This window comes from Vombatus ursinus, unplaced genomic scaffold (genome assembly GCF_900497805.2).
Source record: "Vombatus ursinus unplaced genomic scaffold, bare-nosed wombat genome assembly UNPS02014807.1, whole genome shotgun sequence".
NCBI classification, from domain to species: Eukaryota; Metazoa; Chordata; class Mammalia; order Diprotodontia; family Vombatidae; genus Vombatus; species Vombatus ursinus.
This window is the reverse complement of record NW_020954585.1, coordinates 35,059,416-35,083,614: the sequence shown is the minus strand read 5'-3', so window position 1 is coordinate 35,083,614 and position 24,199 is coordinate 35,059,416. Positions and strand designations below refer to the sequence as shown.

The window sequence follows — 24,199 nt, the reverse complement described above, 5'->3', positions numbered from 1 at the left end:
TCTAAGAATAACAAAAATAATAAATGAGCCTGTATAATCACAGCAGGGAAGATATTTTTCCTGAGAAATATTTACTTAATGCTCTTTCCTAGTGCCTCTGTCATGAAATACAATAAGACAAAAATACTAATAAACAATAGAAATTAATATTTTACCTTTTACTTTTCCCTTCAGTATAAGGATAATCTTCAGAACTATGAAAATGGTATAATGATCACACCCTAAAGTCCCCTGGTGCCTTCTATGCCATTATTTACAAATTCAGGAAGAAAAATTCTGAAAGATATCAGCTCCCTCCAACCAGTTTTGGAAGCAGGAGAGGCCTTGTTCTCTAATTTGTTTCCGTCCTTTGCTGGTGATGACCTCTCCAGTTTGTTTCACTACCACCAGCTTGGGTATGGCTGTGATATTATACCTCTTCTTCAAATCACTGGAATTGACAGAAAAATACAGGAAAATGATTAACATTTCAAGTCAAAGAACTAACTATTACAATGACTATATTTACTTCAATGTTTTAAGGATGAGTGTTCCCTCTCTCAATACAGACCACTACCTAAGTGCTCTATCAATCATACTACCAAGGGTACATTTTATAGAACTAAGCTCTATAGCTATAGAGCTATAGAGCAGCTAAAGAAGCCTTGGAAGCAAAACCTTTGTAACAAAGTAATGACAAAATTCATTCAGAGGCATATAAAAGGTCTAGAATCTCAAGGGAGATAATGGGGGAAAGTAGGGATGAAGAGAGAACAGCACTTCCAGAACTCAATTATATGAAAAAGTAATAATTATTAAAATCTTGGATACTGTTTAAAAATAGAAAAACAGATCAGTGAAAAAGACTGGATAATCTAATGTTCAAAAACCTAAGAACAGAAATGACGCAGGAAAGAATTCTCTATTTGACCAGAACTGCTAGGAAAATTGAAAAGCAGTTTGGCATAATCATACAATCATAGATCTAGATTTGAAAGGGTCCTCAGAGGTCATGTAGTTGAATCCCTTTATTTCCATAGTATGAAAGGTTACATGATTTGCCTAAGGTCATGCAGCTAAGGAAGCCTTGAAAGCAGAACCTTTGTAACAAATACGCACAGTCAAGCAATAAGTTCTCTTGTTCATTGTATCCAAAAATGCACTTCTCATTCTGCATCTAGAGTCCATCACCTCTCTGTCAAGAGAAAGGTAGCAGTCTTCATCATTGGTCCTCTGGAGTTATGGCTGGTCACTGCACTGATTAGAGTTCTCAAATCTTTCAGAGTTGTTTGTCTTTACAATGCTGTTACCCTTTGGGAGTTTACCTTAACATCGAGCAGAAGTTGTTGGTCTAAACCTAATTTCCACCAGATTGCTTTTCAGTTTTCCCAGAAGTTTTTGTCAAAAAAACATAGTACTTACCCCAGTGCCAGGAGCCTTTAGGTTCAGAGAGCATGAGGCCACTATGTTAATTTGCTTCAGCATGCTGGGTACCTAGTCTATTCTACTGATGTAAAAACATTTTGTGGATTATTACTTTGTTATATAGTTTAAAATTTGATGCTAGTAGGCCCTCTCCTTCCAACTTCTTAACTTGTTTTCCTTGAGCGCCTTGACCATATTTTGCCCTGAACTTCTAATATATCTAGATTATGAAAACTTTCATTGATGATTTCTCAAAATAAGGTGTCTGGGCAATTTTACTGGTCATGACTTTCAGATAATCCAATGATTCTTAGATTTTGGTCTCATTGACTTTTTTTTCCAGATCAGTTGTTTTTGATATGAAGTACTTTGTATTTTCTTCCACTGTTTAGTCTTTTGGCTTTATTTTATTATTTCTTCTTGATTCATGTTTAATCCATTCTAATTTTTAGGGAGTGCGCTTATTGGGTAAAATTTTATATCTCCTGTACTAAACTGTTAATTCTCCTAAGTTTTTCCTCAAATGCTCTCATTGCTTTTATAATTCTTTTCTCAAAAGGTTTCATTTTATGTCCAAGATGGCAGAGTAAAGGCAGGGTGCCTGAGCTCTCCAAAATTCCCCTCCAAACAACTTTAAAATAATGCCTCAAAATGAATTTTGGAATGGCGGCATCAACAAAAAGACAAGGTGAAACAATTTTCCAGCTGAAGACAACTTAGAAGGTAGGCAGGAAAGTTCTGTCTCACTGGGGCGATAATGGAGTGCAGTCCAGCACAGGCCCTCCCTCGTTAAGCCAGCAGCAGGCCTTAGGGGAGAATGAATCAGCATTGGTAGCTTCCAGAACTCTCTACCCACAGATTTCAAGGGGGTCAGGCCATTGGTCAGGAGGAGATTAGTGGGGATCCTTTGTGGGACTGGATGTAGAACTCTGTTGCACAGCCCATGTGGTTCCAGATTATGGTCCCAGGGCAAGGAGGAGTACTAGCATACTAGAGGCTGCCACAGGGGATTGGGAATTGTGGTCACAGTACCAGAGCAGGAAAGGATGCTTGAGGTCACTCACAGACCAGGAGAGCCAGTGACCACACACCTCTCCTTAGATAATACCACCTTGGAAGAATTGAAAACTTACAGGTCCCCAGAATTAGTTTTGAAAAAAAAACCAAAAAACAGTACTAAAAACCCAAAGCTTGGAACATTGTCAACTCTACCCTGGGAACAGAGTCCAACTTTAATATAAAGTTAAAAGTCAAGAGGTAAATTGGAAAAATGAACAAACAACAAAAAAGAACCTGACCATTGAAAAGTTACTATATTGACAGGGAAGATTAAAAAACAAGTTCGAGAAACAGCTAGATGATACAGTGGATAGAGCACCAGCCCTGGAGTCAGGAGGACCTGAGTTCAAATATGGCTTCAGACACTTACTAGCTGTGTGACCTTGGGCAAGTCACTTAACCCCAGTTGCCTCCAAAAACAAAAAACAAAACCTCAGATGAAGATAATAAAACCAAAACAGCTACATTCAAAGCCTCAAAGAAAAATGTGAATTGGTCTCAGGACCAAAAAGAATTCCTGAAAGCACTCAGAAAGGATTTTAAAAATCAAATAAGAGCTGCTATAAACATTTTTGTACATGTAGATCCTTTTCTCATCATGAACAAAAATATTTATATTCTTTTTGTGGTAGCAAAGAATTGGAAATTGAGGGGATGCCCATCAATTGAAGAATAGCTGAACAAGTTGTGGTATATGAATGTAGTGGAATACTATTGTGCTATGTGAAATGATGAGCAGGCAGACTTCAGAAAAACCTGGAAAGACTTATATGCACTGATGATGAGTGAAGTGAGCAGAACCAGGGGAACATTGTACATAGTAACAGTCACACTACCTTATGACTAACTTTGGTAGACTGAGCTCTTCTCAGCAATACAAGGATCTGAGACAACTCCAAAAGACTCATGAAGGAAAATGCTATCCACATCCAGAGAAAGAACTATGGAGTCTGAATGCATATGGAAGCATACTATTTGCTCTCCTTTTCTTGTGCTGTTTTGTTTTGTTTCTTCTTTCTTATGGTTCCTCCCAATGGTTCTAATTCTTCTTTACAACATGACTAATGTGAAAATATATTTACTATGAATGTAGATGTAGAGCCTATATCATATTATACCCTGTCTTGGGGAGAGGGGAAAGGAGGGAAGGAGAGAAAACTTAAAACTCAAAATCCTATGGAAGTGAATGTTGAATACTAAAAATTAATTAATTAATTTTCTAAAAATCAACTAAGAGAGGTAGAGGGGAAAATGGGGGGATTTGAGAGTGATGAAAGAAAATCATGAAAAAAAAGAATCAACAGCTTAGTAAAGGAGGCACCAAAAAATTGAAGAAAATAACATCTTTAAAAAACTGACTAAGCCAAATGGTAAAAGAGGCACAAAAAATTCACTGAAGAAAAGAACTCCTTAAAAAGTATAATTGGCCAAATGGAAAAATGGTTACAAAAGGTTACTGAAGAAAATAATTCCTTAAAAATTAGAATTAGGCAAGTGGAAGCTAATGACTTCATGAGACATCAAGAAACAATAAAAACAAAATAAAAATAGGAGAAAATGTGAAGTATCTCATTGGAAAAACAACTGACTTGTAAATAAATTCAGGTGAGATAATTAAAGAATTATTGGACTACCTGGAAGACATGATTAAAAAAAAAGAGCCTAAACACCATATTTCAAGAAATTGTCCAAAAAAATCCCTGCCCTGATATGCTAGAACCAGAGGGTAAAATAGAAATTAGAGAATTCACTGATCACCTCCTGAAAGAGATCTCAAAATGAAAATCCCCAGAAATATGATAGCCAAATTCCAGTGCTCACAGGTCAAAGAGAGTACTTCAAGCAGCCAGAAAGAAGCAATTTAAACATTGGGGAATCACAGTGAGGATCACACAAGATTTAGTGGCTTCCACATTAAAGGAACAGAGGGTTTGCAATATGATATTCTGGAAGGCCAAGGAGCTAGGATTATAATCGAGAATCAACTGCCCAGTAAAAATGAGAATAATTCTTCAGAAGGAAAAAAAGATATTTAATGAACTATAGGACTTTCAAGCATTCCTGATGAAAAGACTAGAGTGGAATAAAAAATTTTACATTCAAACAGAAGATTCAAGAAAAGCATAAAAAGGTAAACATGAAAGAATAGTCATAAAGGTCTCAATAAAGTTAAACTGTTTACATTCCTATATGGGAAGATGATATATGTAACTCCTAAGAAGCTGATCATTATTAGGTCAGTTAAAAGGAGTTTACATAGTCAGAGGGCATGAATATGAGTTAATTATGTTGGAATGATCTAAAAAAAAAAAGAAGAGGTGAGAAAAAGAGGGATGCACTGGGGAAAAGGGGAAGGGAGAGAAAGAATGGGGAAATTTTTCTCACATAAAAGAGGTGTGCAAGTAAGAGTTTTATAGCAGAAGGGAAACGGAGTGTTGGTGGCAGAGAATGTTTGAATGTTACTCTCATTGAAATTGACTCAAAGAGAGAATAACATACATGCTCAGTTGAGTATTGAAATCTATCTTACCCTACAGGGAAGAGAGGGATGGGGAGAATAAGACTGAGGAAAATACACAATAAGAACTATGAAAAAAATTTACAGTAAGTTTCTCTGATAAAGGCCTCATTTCTCAAATATATAGAGAACTGATTAAAACTTATCCCCAGTTGATAAGTGGTCATAGGATATGAAGAGGCAGGCAGTTTTCAAAGGAAGAAATCAAACTTATCTATAGTCATTTGAAAAAATGCTCTAAATTACTATTGATTAGAGAAATGCAATTAAAACAACTCTGAGATACTACTTCATGCTGGGGATACAAACACAAGCTGATAGCTTGGCTAATATGACAGAAAAGGAAAATAACAAATGTTGAAGGAGACGTGGAAAAATAGGGACACTAAAGCATTACTGGTGGAGTAGAGAACTGATACAACCATTCTGGAGAGCAATTTCAAACTATGTTTAAAGGGCTATAAAACCTTGTATAACTTTTGACACAGCAATACCACTACTAGGCCTATATCCCAAAGAGATTAAAAAAAAAGAAAAGGAAAAGAAACCATATGCACCAAAATATTTATAGGAGCTCTTTTTTGTGGTGGTCAAGAACTGGCTATCTAGCGGATGCCCATCAATTGGGGAATGGCTAAAGTTATGGTATATGATTGTGATAGAATCAGTTATTGTTTAGTTGTTTTTCAGTCTTGTCCAACTCCTCATGACCCAATTTGGGGTTTTCTTGGCAAAGATACTGGAGTTGTTTGACATTCCCTTTTCTAGCTCATTTTATAGATGAGGAAAGTGAGGTAAATAGGGTTAAGTGACTTGCCCAGAGTCACACAGCTAGTAAGTGTCTGAGGCCAGATTTGGACTCATGAAGATGAATCTTCCTGACTCTAGACCTAGCATTCTATCCACTGTGCCACCTAGTTGCCTCTGTGATGGAATACTATTATATGAGAAAAAATGATTAGCATGATGGTTTCAGAAAAACTTGGAAAGACATATGAATTGATAGAAAATGAGCAGAAGCAAGAGAACAGTGTACTCAGTAACAACAATATTATACAATGATCAGCCGTGAGTGACTTAGCTATTTTCAGCAATACAATTATGCAAGACAATTCCAAAGGACTTATGAAGAAAAATGCTATCCACTTCCAGAGAAAGAACTGATAGAGTATGAATGTAGATTGAAGCATATTTATTTTACTTTATTTTTCTCAGGGTTTTTTTTCAGTCTGTGTTTTCTTTCACAACATAACTAATATAGAAATGTTTTCTGCATGACTGCACATATATAACCTACATCAAGTTGTTTCCCTTCTCAATAAGGCAGGGAATGAGGGGAGAGAGAAAATCTGGAATTCAAAATTGAAAAAAAATATTTTTACATGTAAATGGAAAAATAAAATGTTTTTAAAAGATTTCATTTTATTTATAATGTGATGTTTTGAAGGTCTTGCTTCACTTTTTCCAGAAATTCTATGTGAACTGGTAACCATGCAATGTTTTTGTTTAAAATTTTGCTTATAAACATTGTAAACTTATTTTCTTCTGGATTTGGTTGTTCCTAGGTCCCTAGATCAAAATCTTTATCGTAGATTTTTTAAAAATTTACTTATTCTTCTAGCCTACTTCCTGAATTGGGACTTCATATTTGAGTAGGCTCTGTGTACTTCCAGAGGGGATTTGGAAGCGTTAATGAAGTTTTGATCTTTAGTACTAGAGGTCCTGCTGTTGCTTTCCCCTGGTCTTACATGTTGTATCCTGTAAGGATCACAAGGACAGCTCAGGTTGGGTGCCTGAAAACTTGCAGTGGGCCCTGAGCAATTTGGTCTATGGTTAAGCCTGATTACTGCCTTCCTGGAATTAGCTTTGTAAGCTTTCAAACTAGGTTTGGGTCTGGGTGACACAATTGCAGACTTGCCCCTGATTCAGGCTTCAGTAGAGTGACTTAGTTCCTTGCCCTGGGAGGCCCCAGTCTGGGACAACTCTCTAACCCTTGCTCTGGGTTTAAAACCACAGAGATGTAGCTGGCTTCTTCTCTTATTCCTAGCCTAATACATAGACTCAAGCCCAGTCCTCAATAGAACTGAGATCTCTGTTTGTCTTTGGTATACAACTTCAGGACCTTTAGAGATCCAGTTTCAGGGTCTGAGTGACATAGCTGCCAGGTGCCCTTACTCACAATCCCCATTTTCCCAAACTTATAGATAGTAGTCACACTAGTCCCAACCCTGTGCCCATGTTGGAAGGCTTTGTGCAAACCTTCTTTGTTGGACTCCACTCGCCAGTGCCCTCCAGCCTCTGGCTGTGTCCCTATGCTAACATGGGCTAGAAAAAAATGTCATGTTTTCTCCTTGTATTTCCTGATCACTACTCAGTCTGGTGTTCTTTCTTGGTCTTTGTTGGAGTAATTGCGGGAGAAAGTTTGGTTGTACTGCTACCCCCTACTTCACCATCTTTACTTATTTTAAAATTAGACTAATGTCTTACATCACATATAACAAGAGTATGCAAGTTAAATGCTATACCATAAAAAAAATTAGAGAAACAAATCTCTCAACTGCTGCATCTCAAAAGCCTCTCAAAGCTACATCAAAGAGGAGAATTATTCACTCAACAAGGGATAGAGGAGATCATAAAACATAAAGTTGATCATAAACATAATCAATATAATAAGATATAGAGGATAGTAGTCAGTCCTCTTCAGACATCTCTGATAAAGAATTAATAAAGTTATATAGGGAACTAATGCAGATTTATAAAACCAATTGCCATTCCCTGATGGACATGTGTGTATGCATATGTGTGTATGTGTATATAGGTGTATGTATTATTTGCATGCATATACATACATATTGCATTGTATGCATATATGTAGGTATGCATATATGTGTGCACATGTTTATACATGCATGTATGTGTATATGTATGTGTGTAGTGTGAGCATTGTTTACATGTCTATACATGTATACACATATATAATCAATCCTCAACATTCACACATTTAACTTCTGCAACTTCAAGCATTCTTGTGATTTTATCAGTAACCTCATTTTCACTTTCATATTGGCAACCTCACACATGTGAATCCATGTGCAATATGATAAAAAAAAATGAGAGGCACAATGCATGCAAGTTTGTGGAGCAGCTGGTATCCTATTAGACATTTCACTGATCTTGTTCACCCTCATCCATTGTAAAGAGCTCCCTGTGCATTTGTTGCATATTTTCATTGTTTGCCATTAAAACTCAAGTTCTGTGTTACAACCATGCCCCCAAAGCATAGTGCAAGTCTTTTGGACTCCTAGCCCAAGCATGCAAAGTCAATGATGCTGTTTAGAGAGAAAAGAGTTTTTAGAGAAACTTAGTGGCAGAATGTCTGCAGCTTCTGTAGGACTAATTGACCAGCAGGCTAGAGACATTGAGGCTGCCAATCCTACCATCTATTGCAGCCTCAAGGTTAAACATCACTTCACCTCTGCTATGATCTCATACTGTGAGGACCCTTAAAGATCTCAAACTGTGCATGAAGCAGACATAGCTGAGGGATTATTTCAAGCTACTGTGTCCTTCAGAATCTGCTATGCCATTCACCAGTAGAGAAGGATAGAGTGTTGGAGGTAATGTTGAGACTGGTCTCAGTGTCTTACAGCAGCAATGACTAAAGTCCCAGCCACTTCTCCTTTGGTTTTCAGAGGGCAGTCAAGGTAGAGAGCTTTACAGCAGTATAGTAAACAGTACAATGACCTTACACCACCATCTGACACAGGGAAAGATAAGATTCAGGTCAAAAAATTGTTTTAGTTTTAAGAATTTTATTTGCTGTACAATATGTACAAAATTTATTTGCTGTACAATGTAGTGTAGATTTTGGGTCATGAAAAGTGAATATTGTCTGAAATCAATTTTTTTGTTTTGTTTTTATTGAGATGTTAGCACAAAAGGTCACAGAATCCTAGGGAATTACTAGAGAGAAAAAATGATTTGCATGTTGCCAATTTCATTTTGGGTACTGCATTTTATGGGTTATTTCAGTTACTGTGTTAGAAAAAATGCATTATTGTTTTAGTGTTTTGCTATAAAGAATTACATACAAAAAATGTATTTTCAGCTATTTCTAGTGAAAGATTACAGTTTTTTTATGTTTGCAGGAACCTAATTCCCAATTTCACATGGGTTCAATGTATCAACATTCATGTTTTTCACTTTTGCACCATTTTTTAGGAATATTACCCCAAAGAAATTGAGGATTGAGATTGACTATACATGCATACATACATATATATCCATGAGAATGGCACTTGGTCTTATATGTTGGTGTCAGTCCCCTATATATCCTGATTAGTCCTTTATCAGAGATATCTGAAGAAAATTGTTTTCCCAACTGACTGCTACCCTCTATATCTTAATTGTATTGATTGTGTTTCATTATCAGCTTTACCTTTTATGATCTCCTTTATCCCTTTGTTGAGTGAATAATTCTTCTCTGTGATGTAGCTTTGAGGGGTACCTGATTTGGTTCTCTAATTTTTTATGGTATAGCATTTAACTTGCATATTCGTGTTATATGTGATGTAAGACATTAGTCTGACTTTAAGACAAATAAAGATGGTAAAGTAGGAGGACGCAGTACAACCAAACTTTCTCCCACAACTACTCCAGCAAAGATCAAAGAAGACCACCAAACTGAGTAGTGGTCAGGAAATATAAGGAGAAAATACAAGTAATTTTTCCAGCCCAATTTACATGTACACATACATACATATATGCATACACACATACATATGTGCAACACCCATACACATACCAAGGAGGAAAGAGATGGAGAGAATGTTCTCCTATCACAACTCCAGAGGGCTGATAAAGAAGCATGTTATCTATCCCGTGACAGAGAGGTAATGGACTCAATGTGCAAAATAACAAAAACATATATGAACATAGTCAATGAGGAAATTCTTTTTGCTTGGCTCTATAAACTTGTTACAAGTGTAACAGAAAACTGATCAGTGGGAGCCTTAACTTCAGAACATATACAGTGTGTTCTGCCTGCTGCCAAACCACAGAGAGAGGCGTAGTGAGCCTGCATCTAGAAGTGTCCAGTGATAAGTTATGGAAAATCCTTCCTCTCTACTTCAGAAATATGTAAGTATTTTATGACCAATTCCAGTGCTGGGCTAAAACTGAGGATGCATAAGAAAAAGTCTCCCATTGGGGCACTTATTTTCTCATTTTCATGGTAGCAAGTGAGACAATAACTGATAAAAATCTTCCAGGTGGGGACAGATGTAGGAGCAATGGCCTCTTGCTGCCAGCTTCCTATTTTGCCACTTATGGCTAAAACATGTCTATGAGCATAGACTATGTACTTTTTTGTTTCTTTGCCTTTGTTCTTTCCTGCCCTAGGGTGAAAGAATATTGAAGACGGTATAGACTAAACTGTGATCTTCTGAGCTTTGAAAAGCTGGGTTAGCCATCAGGGGTCCAGAGTTCATTCCAGAGTTTGTCAGCAGGCAAGCCAGGTTAGACAACAGTGACCCCTGAGTATGCTTCATCCAATGCAGCAGTGGGTTCACTCTGAGATTCAGCATCCTGCTGTGGCAAAAGAAGCACTGACCCTGCTAAATCTGGAAATAGATCTTTTTTGGGGGGGGGGGGGGCAGGGAAGGGAAATGAATGCTCTGTATAAATCACTTCAGGTTTGAGTACATTCTCCTCAGTGACACAGGTACAGGGGAGAGTGTACCCTCGGTTTAAGGGGATGTATTTCTGTTCTTGCTACATCCTCTCAGCAAATATCCCTTCATGAAAGCTAATTGATTTTAATTGGTTAAATGATACTGCGGCACTAATCACTGTTATTAGGGAGATACTAAATGTGACTGGTAATTGATATTGACGAGAATATATTAGAATGGGAGTTAGAGTCAATAGCATTAGATAGATAGCTGAACATATCTCAGGGATATTCATAGAACAGAGTTTCTTAACTTTTTTGTGTCATGGATCCTTCACAGAATGGTGTTTTTAAATGTATAAAATAAAATACATGGGATTACAAAGGAAACTAATTATATTGAAATAGTTCTAAAATATTAAAAAAAGAAAACCAAATTCGCAGATTCCCTGTGAAATTTATCTATGACCCACCCCCTCAGGTCAGGAACCCTTGTCCTACAACAACAACTACAACCACAATAACAGCAAACAACCATTTAGAACCCTGAGAAGAAAGATACAATCTTGCTCCAGGGACTCAATTTGCCAACGAGAGGAGTTGGAATAATTGTCCCTATGGTATTTAAATGCATTACACATGTTTTGTTTTGTTTTGTTTTTCCTCATCAACAAGGAAGGCATAGAAAAGGGTTGGATAGGATTCTCCCCTCCCACTCAAAAGAGAGGAGAGAGAGAGGAAGGAAGAGAGAGACAGAGAGACAGAGAGAGACAGAGACACAGAGACACAGAGAGAGACAGAGAAAGAAATAGGAGGGAGGGTGGAGAGAGATTGGCTAGAAGGAATTACAGGCATGCAGGACAGCTTTGAAAGTTACATTTTGAATTTGTTATGTATTTTAAAAGAAAAGCAAACTCTATGTAATAAAGATTCACTTTCATGTAAAATCTTCCCTTTTGTTCTATAATGTTTATGGAAATTCTAATTTTATTTGGGTTTTATTAAATTCAGAATAAAAATAAAATTAACTTAATTTTTTTAAAGAAAGGAAGATCCCATATATATCAAAATATTTACAGTAAACATTTTGAACTAGAAACAAAGAACTAGAAACAATATAGATGCCCACTGATAAATTTTTTAAAAAATGACTTGGTTTGTAATCCCTCCATTCCTTAAAGAATAGTCTTCATAAAGTTCTGTAGCAAAAACAAATAAACAAACAGAAACATGCTGGCTAGATTTGAACAACAGACATAGTCCATCACCAGTATGGTACTCAAAGCTTTTCCATATTGATAGGACCTCCTGACCTTGCATTTCACTAACATTACCTTCAAAACCCAGGGTCTTCTCTTTGTCTCAACAAGTCAACAGTACAATTCTAGTGATAATATGAGTATGCACCTAAGAGTGTGAAACTGTGATGTTTTTAATTCTTTAATTTAATTCTAAATGAATTCAAGGAATTATTACCATTATTACTACCAAAGCAATGTATCTTTTACCCTTTTCTATTATTCTACAACAGGAAATTATCAGACTTCTTTCTAACTTTATCATTTAGGTTAAGTGATAATTCCCCTTCTTAGGGAATTTTTCCCATTAACCTTCGGAGAGATTATTTCTCTCCTTTCATGCCAGATTAAGGAAATCCCTACTCCTGTTTAGTGTTGCCTGATTTCAGGGGCTTAATCTATAGAGTAATCTGATTTATTCCATCTGTTGCTCTCAAGGCTGGTCTGAGGCTAAATTGGGAAGGACAAGTTTGCTTGAGGCATTATTTCCAACTCTCTTTTCCTACTTATCCTTACTCAATCAGAGACAAAGATAGAGACACACATGTGGGTTTGTGTGTGTGTGTGTGTGTGTGTATAATATATATATAATGTATATATTATAGTATATATACATTATATGTTATATATTATACAATATATGTACACACATAAACAATATATGTACACACATATACATATACATATGTATATATACTTTTTTATAAATATATGCATATATAGACACACAAATACATATGTGCATATGCATGTGCAAATGCATACACATACACAAATACACACACCCTCATATCTACTCTTTCCATGTAATGTGACATGACAACTAAAAAATTTAACACAATCTTAAGTTATAGTGTCCAGAAAAGGAGAGCTGATAATCCCATTCTTTCTTGACTACATCTAGAGTATTGTATTCCCTCTAGGTGCTTTCCCTCTAAGTCTTTGACAAGCTGGAACACACCTAGAGGAGTATAATCAGAATGGTGAGGAAACTTGAAAACATACCACATCCTAATTACTTAAAGGAATTGGGAAACTGGAAAAAAGAATATGGTAAGGTATGGTGACATGTGCAAGAAAGATTAGATTTGTTCTCTGGCTCGAGACAGCAAAACCATTGCATAGGAATTGCAGAGAAGTAAATTACTTCTCTATATAAAGAAAAAGTTCCTAACAATTAAAACTGTTTGAAAGTATAATGGACACCCTTAAGATGTAATGGATTCCCCATATATTCAGGCAGAGGCTAAAGGAGTACTCGTTAGGAATGTTGTGATGTTGTAGGAGGGATTCTCACTTAGCTATAGGTGAGAACTTCTGGCTCTAGGATTCAGTGCTTCTTTATGCCTTTCCTTTGCCTTCCACTGTGATGTCCTATGTATACTTACTCTTCCCAGGTATGGTAGATCCCCATATTTCAACTTTTTTAAAACCTTTTTTTCATATGAAAATTTGACTGTCCTATATCCCATTTCACTAGGGCCTTGCTTTCACTAAATGATATTTTAATAAAATAGAAACTCCTAGGTAGAATGTAAACTCTTTTGAAGGTAGGGACATTGATATTTTTTTAAATCTCTACAGCACAATGCCCACCTAGAGTAGGCAATTAATAAGTGTTTTGTGAATACTGAATAAAGAAATGATAGTGACCTGATCTGATCATCCATTTCATTTTCATGTATTAATGGGTATTAATGAGTTAATGTTGTCTCTGCTAAGTAAGATACTGCAATAGTATTTAAAGGAGTTCTCTAGAGAAACTCAAAGAATTGTCAATCTCAATTCCTAAAGGGGTGATTCTAATTGCAGGAATTTCAAGCGCTATTTTAGGCTGGTAGGGGAAAGACTTAGGAGTGGCCTTTGCACCTATAAAAGAGACCTTTTCTCCATGGTTGACAGAGCTCTTGAGTTTGTTTCCATCAAAATATGCTGATGCCTTTTTTTCCCTCTGATTTAGATTCATTTAGAATGTGAAAAAGAAAATAAAGTAAGTTATAAAGAGGTGACTAGGCTGGGAGTCAGAAAGACCTGAGTTCTAATTCTGCCTCAGATCCTTACTAGATCTTACCAGACCCTGGGCAAGTCACTTAACTTCTTTCAGATTATTTCCCTACGTATAAAAGGGGGATAAGAACACCCACCTCAGAGGATTGTAGTAAAGATCAAATGAAATCATTTCTCTGTTAACACCTATCTGTCTGACCATTTTTCAGTTTCTTTTGCTACGTCTTCATCTAGGTCCTGCCTATTGACCATGAGTGTTCCTCAAGGCTCTGTTTTGGGCCTCTTCTCTTCTCCCTTTCTACTATTTCACTTGTTGATCTCATCAGTTCCCATAAATTCAATGATCCCCATGCTGATGATTCTCAGATCTACTTATCCAGCCCTAACTTCTTTCCTCACCTCTAGGCCAACGGCCTAATGAACATATTTTGAACTGGATGCCTAGTGAACATCTTAAACTCATCATATTCAAAACCAAACTCATTATTTTTCCTGCAAAACATTCCCCTCTTCCTTACTTCCCCAATACTGGGGAGGGAATGACCATCCTCTCAGTCACCCTGGCTCAGAATCTAGTTGTCATCCTGGATTCCTTGCTTTTTCTCATCTCCCCCCCAATCCTGTCTATTGCCAATTCCTATGGATTCTACTTTCATAAAATCATTCGTATATGTTTTCTTTTCTCCTCTTATACTGCTGCTACCCTACTGTAGGTCCTTATCACCTCACCCCTAGACTACTGCAATAGCTTGCTGGTTAGTCTCTCTGCCCATTCCAGTGGAGGTAGCAAAAAAAAAAATAAAGAAAAAAGAAAAGAAAACATGACACCCTATTACAATAATATGTTCATTTTAAGCCTCGATGGCAATATATTGTCCTCTAAGGTCCAACTAGTTTCTTTATCTTTGGCTTGAGAGAGTTAGTTTTAGATGAAATGTTCTAAGTTCAGTCACTATCACTCTGAGCTCCTAGTTTGGAAAAACTCCTAACAGCTAGGCAGAAGCTGGTTTCTCTGCCCAACCTTAAGTTTATCTCTATCTCTAGTTAACCCCTGACCTCTTTATAATGGAGGCAAAATTCAGTTTACTGGAAACATTTAGGTAATGAAACAGTAGATTATGTTACAGCATCTGTGGAAAGATGGGCTTCAGGAGGTAAAGATGGAGAAAGTGCCAACCTTTTCTTGGGACTTTCCCTCAGTCTGGATTCTTCTCTCTGTGATGCCCAGAGAGCCCAGAATTAATTCTCCTCAGTTAACTCCCTTCTCTGCCACAGCTCAGTCCACTCTTTGTTCCATGCTTGCTCTAATCTCTCAAATCCAGACACTCAGAATCTCTGTAAGGGAAAAAGATCAGAAGCCCTATCGTCGAATAAGGAAAAGGGAAAAAAAAGTCCATTGTCACCACTTTCTTTTCCATAGTTCTAAAATCAATTATAATAAAAAAAGATTTAAATGAAGTAGTAAGTGCAGATAAAGAAGAAACAAAATTATTATTTTTTGAAGATTGTATGGTATGTTTATAGAACCATAAACAAATAAAGTACTAATTGAAACAAATAGTAACTTTATTAAAGTAGCAAAAAACTCACAAAAAGCATCAGTCTTGCTATATATAGTGAACAAAAACCAATCAGATATAGAAAAGGAAACTACAAAATAACTACAAAAAGTATAACATATCTGGAAGTTAAGTTCTAAGATATACTTAGAGTTTATGTGAATATAATACAAAACATTATAAAAATAAAGACAAATATTTGGAGGAATATTAATTGTCCATGGTTGCATCACACAAATATAATAAAAATCATAATACCACTTAAATTATTTTATATATTTAGTTCCAAACCAGTCAAACTACCAAAGAGTTACTTTATAGAACTAAAAAAAATACTAAACAATCTGAAATAGTAACACAGGATTTGATAAACCCAAGTATAGAAGATGGGATTTTAGTTGAGGCTTAAAGGAAGCTGGGGAAGTCAGCAGTCAAAGCAGAGGAGAGAGAATGTTCAAGTCATGGAGGAAGACAGAAAATGCCTGGAGTGGAGAGATGAAGTGTCTTGTTTGTGAACAGCCAGGAGGCCAGTGTCACTGGATCAGAATATGTGTTAGAGAGTAAGATGTAACAAGATTGGAAAGTAGTAGGTAGCTAGATTATGAAGGGCTTTGAATACCAAGCAGAGAATTTTGTAATTGATCCTGGAGGCAACAGGAAGCCATTGGAGTTTATTGAATGTGTATGTGTTGGGGGGGGGGGGGGCCGGGGGAGAGAGTGACATGATCAGACCTGCACTTTGGGAAAATCATTTTAGTGGCTGAATGGAGGATAGATTGGAATAGTGAAAGATTCGAGGCAGACAGACTCACCAGCAGGCTATTGCATAATCCAGGAGTGAAGTGATGAGGGCTTGAACTAGAGTGGTGGCAGTTTCAGAGAAAAGAATGGGGCATACTTAAGAGATACTGCAAAGGTGAAATCAGCAGGCGTTGGCAACAATTTGGATATAGGGTGGGGTGGGGGCGGTGAGAGACAGTGAGGAATCCAGGATGACTCCTATGTTGTAAACTTGGAGGACTGGGAGGATGGTGTTATCCTCTACAGTAATAGGAAAGGTAGGAGGAGGGGAAGGTTTAGGAGGAAAAATAATGAGTTCTGTTTTGGACATACTGAGTTTAAGATGTCTACTGGACATCTAGTTTGAGATATTTGAAAGGCAGTTGGAGATGTAAGACTGGAGGCCAAAAGAGAGACTGGGGCAGAAAAGGTAGATTTGAGAATTATCAGCTTAAAAGTGGTAATTAAATCCTTGAAAGCTGCTAATATCACCAAGTGAAGTAGTATAGAGCAGGAAGACAAGAGGACTCAGGACACAACCCTATGGTAAGAGGGCATGATTGGGAGGAGCATCCAGCAAAAGAGACAGAAGGGGCAGTCAGATTAATATAAGGAAAACGAGGAGAGAGTGGTGTCCTGATAAACCAGGGAGAAAAAAGTATCAAGGAGACAGTGATTAATAGTGTCAAGGCTGCAGAGAGGTCAAGGAGAGTAAAGATTGAGAAAAGGCCATTGGATTTGGCAATTAGGAGATCATCAGTACCTTTGGAGAGAGTCATTTAGATGGAATGATAAAATCAGAGGCCAGATTGTAAAAAGTTAAAAAGAATGAGAGGAGAGAAAGTGGAGTCACCGAGTGTAGATAGCCTTTTTGAGGAGTTCAGTTACAAAAGGTCAGAAGAGAAGCAGTATGATAGCAGGTATAGAAAGATCAAGTAAGGTTGTTTTTTTTTTTTCCGGGGTGGAAGACATAAGTATATTTGTAGGCAGTAGGAAAGGTGCCAGTAGAGAGAAAGATATTCAAAATAAGTAAGAGAGTAGGGATGACAGAGGTGGCAATTTGTTGGAGGCGATGGGTGGGATCATTTAAACATGTTAAAGGAGTTACCCTTGGTAAGGTGTAAGGCCACTTCATCATGTGAAACAAGAGCAAAGGAAGAGACAGTGGCAAAAGACATCTGTGTGATGGGAAATGGGATAGAGGGAAGAAGAGGGAGTTCATCATAGAAGATAAAATAGATGATAGTGAAGTGGAAATGCTTTTTTGCAATAGCAATGAAATTAGAATTAGAAGGATTAATAATTAACTGAGAAAATAATTTGTCGCAAATTTCCCTGGCAAATTGATACCCAAAATAAAGAGGGTTTGTTAAAAACATATAAGAATAAAAGTCAATCTCCCAATAGAGAACCTGTCAAAGGATATAAACAGGCAGTTTTCAATTGAAGAACTGTAAGCTATGAGCAACTACATGAGAAAATGCTCCAAATTACTAATGCTTAGAAAAATGTAAATGAAAATAACTCTATCCTACACTCATCAGAGTGTCAAAGATAATAAAAAGAGGAAAATGGTCATTGCTGTAGGGGCCTTGGAAGACAGGCACACTCATGCACTATTGGCAGAACTATGTATTAGTCTGGGCGGTTAGGCTGTACAGTGGATAGAATGCTGGGCCAAAAATCAGGAAGACTCATCTTTCTGAGTTCAAATGTGACCTCAGACACTTACTAGCTGTGTGACACTAAGCAAGTCACTTAACCTTGTTTGCCTCAGTTTCCTAACCTGTAAAATGAGCTAGAGAAGGAAATGGCAAACCACACTAGTGTCTTTGCCAAGAAAAACCCAAAAGGGGTCATGAAGAGTCAGACATGACTAAACAACAACTGAATGTATTAATCTAACTGTTTTGAAAATCAATTTGGAACTACTCTCCAAAAGTCACTAAAAACATACAGTGCTACGGTGATTACTACTAAGCACATATCTAGTCAAATGGAGGTCAAAGATAAAAGAAAAGGACCCACATGTATTGAAATATGTTTTGCAGCATTTCTTGTTTTAGCAAAGGTGTGTGCTCATCAAGGGGATGGCTGAACAAATTGTGGTATATGAATATAATGATGTTATCATACCATAAAAATGTAAAAAAAAATTTTTAAAAATCATAGAAACCAGAGGTGACATATATGAACTGATGCAGAGTGAAATGAACAGAACGAGGGGAACAATGTACATAATGGCCATAATAAGGTAAAGGAAAAAAAACTTGGAAAGTCCACAGAAGTATGCTTAATACAGTGACTAATAATGACTTCAGAAGACTAAGGATGCAGCATGTCACATACCTCATGCATTTTTTAATTAAACTTTTTTTTCTATCAATGCAAATAAACTTTTTCTTTATCCCACACCCTACCCATGAGAAGTAAAGGAAAACAAAACTTCTGTTAAAAGCAAAACAAATTCCTAAATTGGCCATGTTTAGAAAGAGAGAAAGAAAGAAAGAAAGGAAAGAGGAAAGGAAGGAAGAAAAGGAAAGAAGGAAGTAAGTAAGGAAGTCTCAAATTGCACTCATGATTATTTCCTTTCTACTGAAAAGTAAGTAGCATGTTTCCTCATGAGTCCTCTAGAATATGGTTAGGTATTTTATTATTCAGAGTTTCTAACTCCTTCAAAATGTTTCATTCTTACAATAGTGATGTGATCATATGAATTGTTTGGTGGAGCATGGCAAATGCAGAAACTTGTTTCACTTGACTATGCATATTTGTAATAGGTTTTGGTTTTCTTGCCTTCTCAATGAAAGGGGGGTTGTGGAAGGGAGATAATTAGGATCTGAAAACAAAATTGAATTAAAAAAACTTAGCAAGAGATATTCAATAGAGTGTCTTAAGGATTTGTGCTTGGCCCTGTACTCTAATATTTTTTATCAATGACTTGGATCAAAATATAAATAGCATAAATACCAGATTTTCAAATGACACAAAGATGACAGGGATAGCTAACATAGTAGACAACAAAGTTAGAATTCAAAAAGATCATACAAAGGTTAAAGATCCCAACAGCATTGGGATGAATTAAATAGATGAAATTTAGTAGGAATAAATGTAAAGACTTACACTTTGGTTAAAAAAAAATAAACTTTGCAAGATGGAAGAGGCATGACTAGATAGCAAGGAAGAAACTGAGGCTGAGAGAAATTAAACTACTTGCTTGATTAAGTAATACTTGTAGTAAGCGGCAGAAGTAGATTCAAATTCAGTTCCCATGACTTCAACTTCAGCATTTGGCATAACAACAACAATAACCACCTCCCACCAAATGCTATACTTTTTAATGAATGAGTCTATCACCTCTAACTTTTCTAAAACTCTGTTAAGGTTCTTAACTTCTTTCTTGTTTAGATTTTTATTATATTTGTCTAGTTCTGAAAGGTATACATCCCCATTATGGTTTTACTCTCTTTTTCTCCCTGAATTTGGTGAATATATATTCATTATTAATATAATTTTTGGCTGTGTGAAATATTTTTTCTTTGACCCAGAAGCTCTGGATTTTGGCTCTGATGTTCCTGGAAAGTTTCATTTTAGGTTTGCGTTTAGGAGGTGATCAATGGATTCTTTCTATTTTTCACTTTGTCAGTCAATCAGTTAATAAACATTTATTAAACACCTACTATGTTCCAGGTACACTGCTAAGCACTAGAATACAAAGAAAGGCAAAAGACAGTCCCTGCCCTCAAGAAGCTCACAATCTAATGTGGGAGGAAATATGCTAAGAAATATGTACAAACACACTATTTACAGGATAAAAAGAAAATAATCAACAGAAGGAAGGCACTAGAATTAAAAGACATTGAGAAGGACTTGCGGTAGAAGGTGGGATTTTAGCTAAGAATTGAATGAAGCCAGGCAAGTCAGGAGGCAGAAAAGAGGAGGGAAAGCATTCTAGGCATGTGGGACAGCCAGAGAAAATGCCAATAGTCAAGAGATGGAGTGTCTTGTTCATGGAATAGCAAGGAGGCCAATGTCACTGGAATACAGTATATGGTGGGGAAGGGGCATCCTAAGGTATGAGAAGACTGGAAAGGTGGGAGGAGACTCAGCTATGAAGGGCTTTGAAAGCCAAACAGGATTTTGTATTTGATCCTGGAGACAATAGGGAGTCACTGGAGTTTACTGAGTAGGAAAGTGGCATGGTCAGACTTTTGACTTAGGAAAATCATCTGAAAGGAGAATTAATTGGAGTGGGAGAGATGTAAAGCAGGCAACCCCACTAGCAGTCTATTATAATAGTATGGGCATGAGGTGATGAGGGCCTGAACCAGAGCAGTGGCAGAGTCAGAGGAGAGAAGATGCCACATTCAAGAGATGTTGCAAAGGTGAAATCAACAGCCTTGACAACAAATTGAATATTGGGGTGGCAGGTGAGAAATGGTGAGGCATCAAGGACAATATCTTTCAGCCTACAGTTAGTTACTCCTCAACAGGACTAGATCGCTTTAATTTATTATTTCTTGTAATATAGTATCTTGGTTTTTTTTAAGTCACATAGTACCATAATTTTTAGATTATTTCTCATTGATCTTTTTTGTAGATCAGTTATTTTTTTAAGGTATGTACTTTACTCTTTCCTGTTTTTTATTTTAATTTTTTAATTTTGTTTTAATATATCATGTTGATTGATAGAGTCTTTGCTTTCTGTTTGAGAAATTTTTATTTTTAAGGAGTTCAATTCTTGGGTAAGGTAACACTACCTATTCTAAGTTATTAATTTTCTTGCCCTTCTTTCCTAATCTAGTTATCATTTTCTCTAATATTATATTTTGTATCTCTTCTTTCATTACTTCTATAGTCCTTGTGGTCAGGTCATTTTTTATTTTGAGGCTATATGGACTTGTTATGGACTTATTTTTTTCTTCAGGGTTTACCCCTTGGGCTTCTCTTAGTCCAATGTACTTCTTTTTTGTATTTAGCATTTCCTTCTGTTTACTTCAATCCCCAGCCTTGGTTTCTGGATTGGAGCTTTGTGTTTGGGTCAGACTCTGCTCCTTCTTTTCTTTGGATGATGTAGGCAGGCTCTGCTTAATCCTAGATACAGAAGCTATCACTAAGCCCTACTTACTTCCCCAACCAGATGATTTTGGTTGTGCTGTTAGCAGGCCTCCTGCAAGACCATGTGTATGATTCACTTTCTCCTCCTGTGGCTTGGGCATAAGGGTTCCTAGGCAGTGATGTAGCATTGTCTCCTCCTGTGGGTCAGATCAGCCGGGCTCTGGAGCTAGCAAGGACTGTCTGGATGCTGGGTTAGACACAGTTTGTTTGAGCATTCTTCCAGTCCTCTCTTCTGCAGCGGTGAGTTGTCTCACAGAATAAGATGTCTTAGCCCTGAGGCCAACACTAGTCTGTCCATATCTCCTTCAGAGGCAAACCTTGGACTGCCCAAGTCCCACTCTGGGCACTGGGGTGGCCCCATCTCTTGCTCTGGTCTGCATTGCTTGAACTCTGTTCCTTCTACGAACCTTACGGCTGTCTCTTTTTGGTTTTGCTCATCATTGTTCCTCCTGGGACATTTTAATTATTTACTGGTGTGTTTGTGGGGGACTGTCTTCCTCTAGTTAACTACCCTCTTCCCATAGTCTAGATTATAAGGTTAGAGATCTAAGGGGAAATTTAAGATTCAAGAAAATCAAAGGACAAAGAGTTGAAATGATGAATCCTCCAACCTCAGTGGGAGGAAATAGTAGCAATGATATTCATAAATATGCAGAAGTGGACAAGGCAACAGAAAAGGATGGGTGATGCATTGCTACTAAATCCTGGGGTGAACACTGCTGAGAAAGCAATTTTTCTAGTTTCTCAGTAAAGATTTGGGGTATGGAATGGAAGTGTTAGAGAGGAAATACTGTGACATTGGAATTGAGCGTGTGGATTTTGCCCTACAGAAGGGTGTGGGACACTAGGTCCTTGTGATGGGTTTAGTCCAGGGAGAGTTTGATCATTGGGAAGCTGGACTATCTAAGAGTGTAGTGCCTCCTTGGGAGGCATCGTACCCTAGGAGAGAGAATGTGTGATTTCCTGGGAGCAGCTAGTACCTAAAGTGTTGGGGTGAATAAAGATAGAAAGAGGATATTGCATGACCTTTGGAATGAGAGATGATCTTGGTGAAGACAGAGAATAGGGCCAGCTTCACAATTAGGGACACAGGCTGACTTCTACCAAACAACACTGTTCCCCATGTAAATCGCTATTTCTAAGTGAGGCATATCAGGAACAACAGGAAAACAGAGTAAAAGGATGTGACCTACAAAGACAATTGCAATTTGAGAGAGCTCAAACCTAGTACTTCAAAAGCTTTGTCTCCATGAGGGACACAAGAGGGACTAGAATTAGATTCATGCCACCTGATTGTGTCAGGTACATTAAAAAAAAAAAACTAGCTTAAGTCCTACTTTGATGCCTCACAGTAACCTAGGTTTTTCAAACATTTGGTCCATAGAGAATAAATTCTGGTAGGTTTTATAAGCAGGAAAGACTTTGAGAGCAGGCTTGGCTATGAGCTAAATATCTGTCCCCCAAGGACCAATCTAGCTAAGCCCGAAGAAAATCTCATCACTAAAGGATAGTCACCAGATAATGATTTTTTTCAGCTACACAATTTCTAGGACCATTTAATAAAGCAAAGAAGGCTTGTGATCTGAAATAAAACCCTTCCTTGAAAAATAAGTTTAACAAATACTCACTAGAAAGTACTCCAAATCATCACTTCCTAGTCACGATGCTTAGAAAACTAAATCTAAAGCTAGAAGAAGATAATACTGGATAGTACCAGTAAGAGCCCTAACACTTAACTATGAACAGCCCTCAAAAGAACTGACAAGTACTCAAGATCAAGTTCCACATTTTAACCGGTGTGGTAGAGAGAGGCTAAGAAAAGCATCTCTGCTTGAAATGTGCTCATTAGCTAACAAATAAAGAAGAACATTCTGTGAACTCGAAGGGAGTATCTTACCGGGGAAAGGGTTATTATGGCACTTAATTAATCTATTTTTATGGAAGAGGAAGAGACCATATGCTGGATTACAAAGGGATGTCCTTTCTCGCGGAATCGCTCCCCTCTATCCCCAACCTCTTCTTTCCCTTCCCCTACTCACTGTTTGAAGGGGTCGTGAAAAGGTAGGGCCAACCACTCCCCGTGCATGTCGTGCATATAATCTACCATCTCCTCGGGGCTGCGATCAGAGGAGATAAAGACTATTTCAAAGGGGGCTGGCGGGTGGGTTTCTTCCACAAGTTCCGTGTAGAAGTCGCAGAGGAGCGGAGTGAAGTCCCTGCAAGGGGAGCACCAGCCTGCTGAAAAGTACAACCCCACCACTTTGTTCTGCAGCACCTCCTCGGGCTCCACCGTATCCCCATCCTTGTTGACAAGGATCCGCCCGCTGAAGACGTCCGCCATTCTCACGGCCGCACCGCGTTTCTCCCTCCCCGCTGCTGCTCTCTCTGCCCCGGGGAGCGGGAGAATGCGCTAGGGAGGTTTCTCCTTTCTCTCTGCAGGTTTTGTAAATGCTGAGGCGAGTGCGTTGCTGAGTGACGAGAAAAGAAGCCGGGCTAAAGGGGGAGGGCGCCTTCCTCCTGTCCTGCAACTAGACAGATACTGCACCAGGGAGTTAAGCTCCAAGGTCTTGCTGTCACTTTAGAGGGAGGAGGATAATTTTCTTGACTCCTAAATTTTTCTTCACGCTCACCCACCAATAATTATCTCTTCATCACCCCATACACATTTCTAAATAATGAGGAGATTGGTCCCTTTCCTACAACTGCTAAATTATAGCTGGAGTGGTCCCTCACTCCCAAGTTCCCAAATCTCACAGAAACTTTGTAAGCTTTTCCGGGAAACCTA

The 24,199-nt window shown here is 37.6% G+C and overlaps 1 protein-coding gene across 1 annotated transcript; it reads right to left on the bottom strand.

Annotated features, from left to right (window-relative positions):
* Nucleotides 1–261: 261 nt before the first annotated feature.
* On the bottom strand, nucleotides 262–23,755 carry NXNL2 (nucleoredoxin like 2). The gene is made up of 2 exons (XM_027874460.1): nucleotides 23,454–23,755; nucleotides 262–430 (listed from the first exon to the last, which is right to left on the bottom strand). Exons 1-2 carry the CDS (start codon nucleotides 23,753–23,755, stop codon nucleotides 262–264), a joined length of 471 nt encoding a protein of 156 aa, XP_027730261.1.
* Nucleotides 23,756–24,199: the final 444 nt, after the last annotated feature.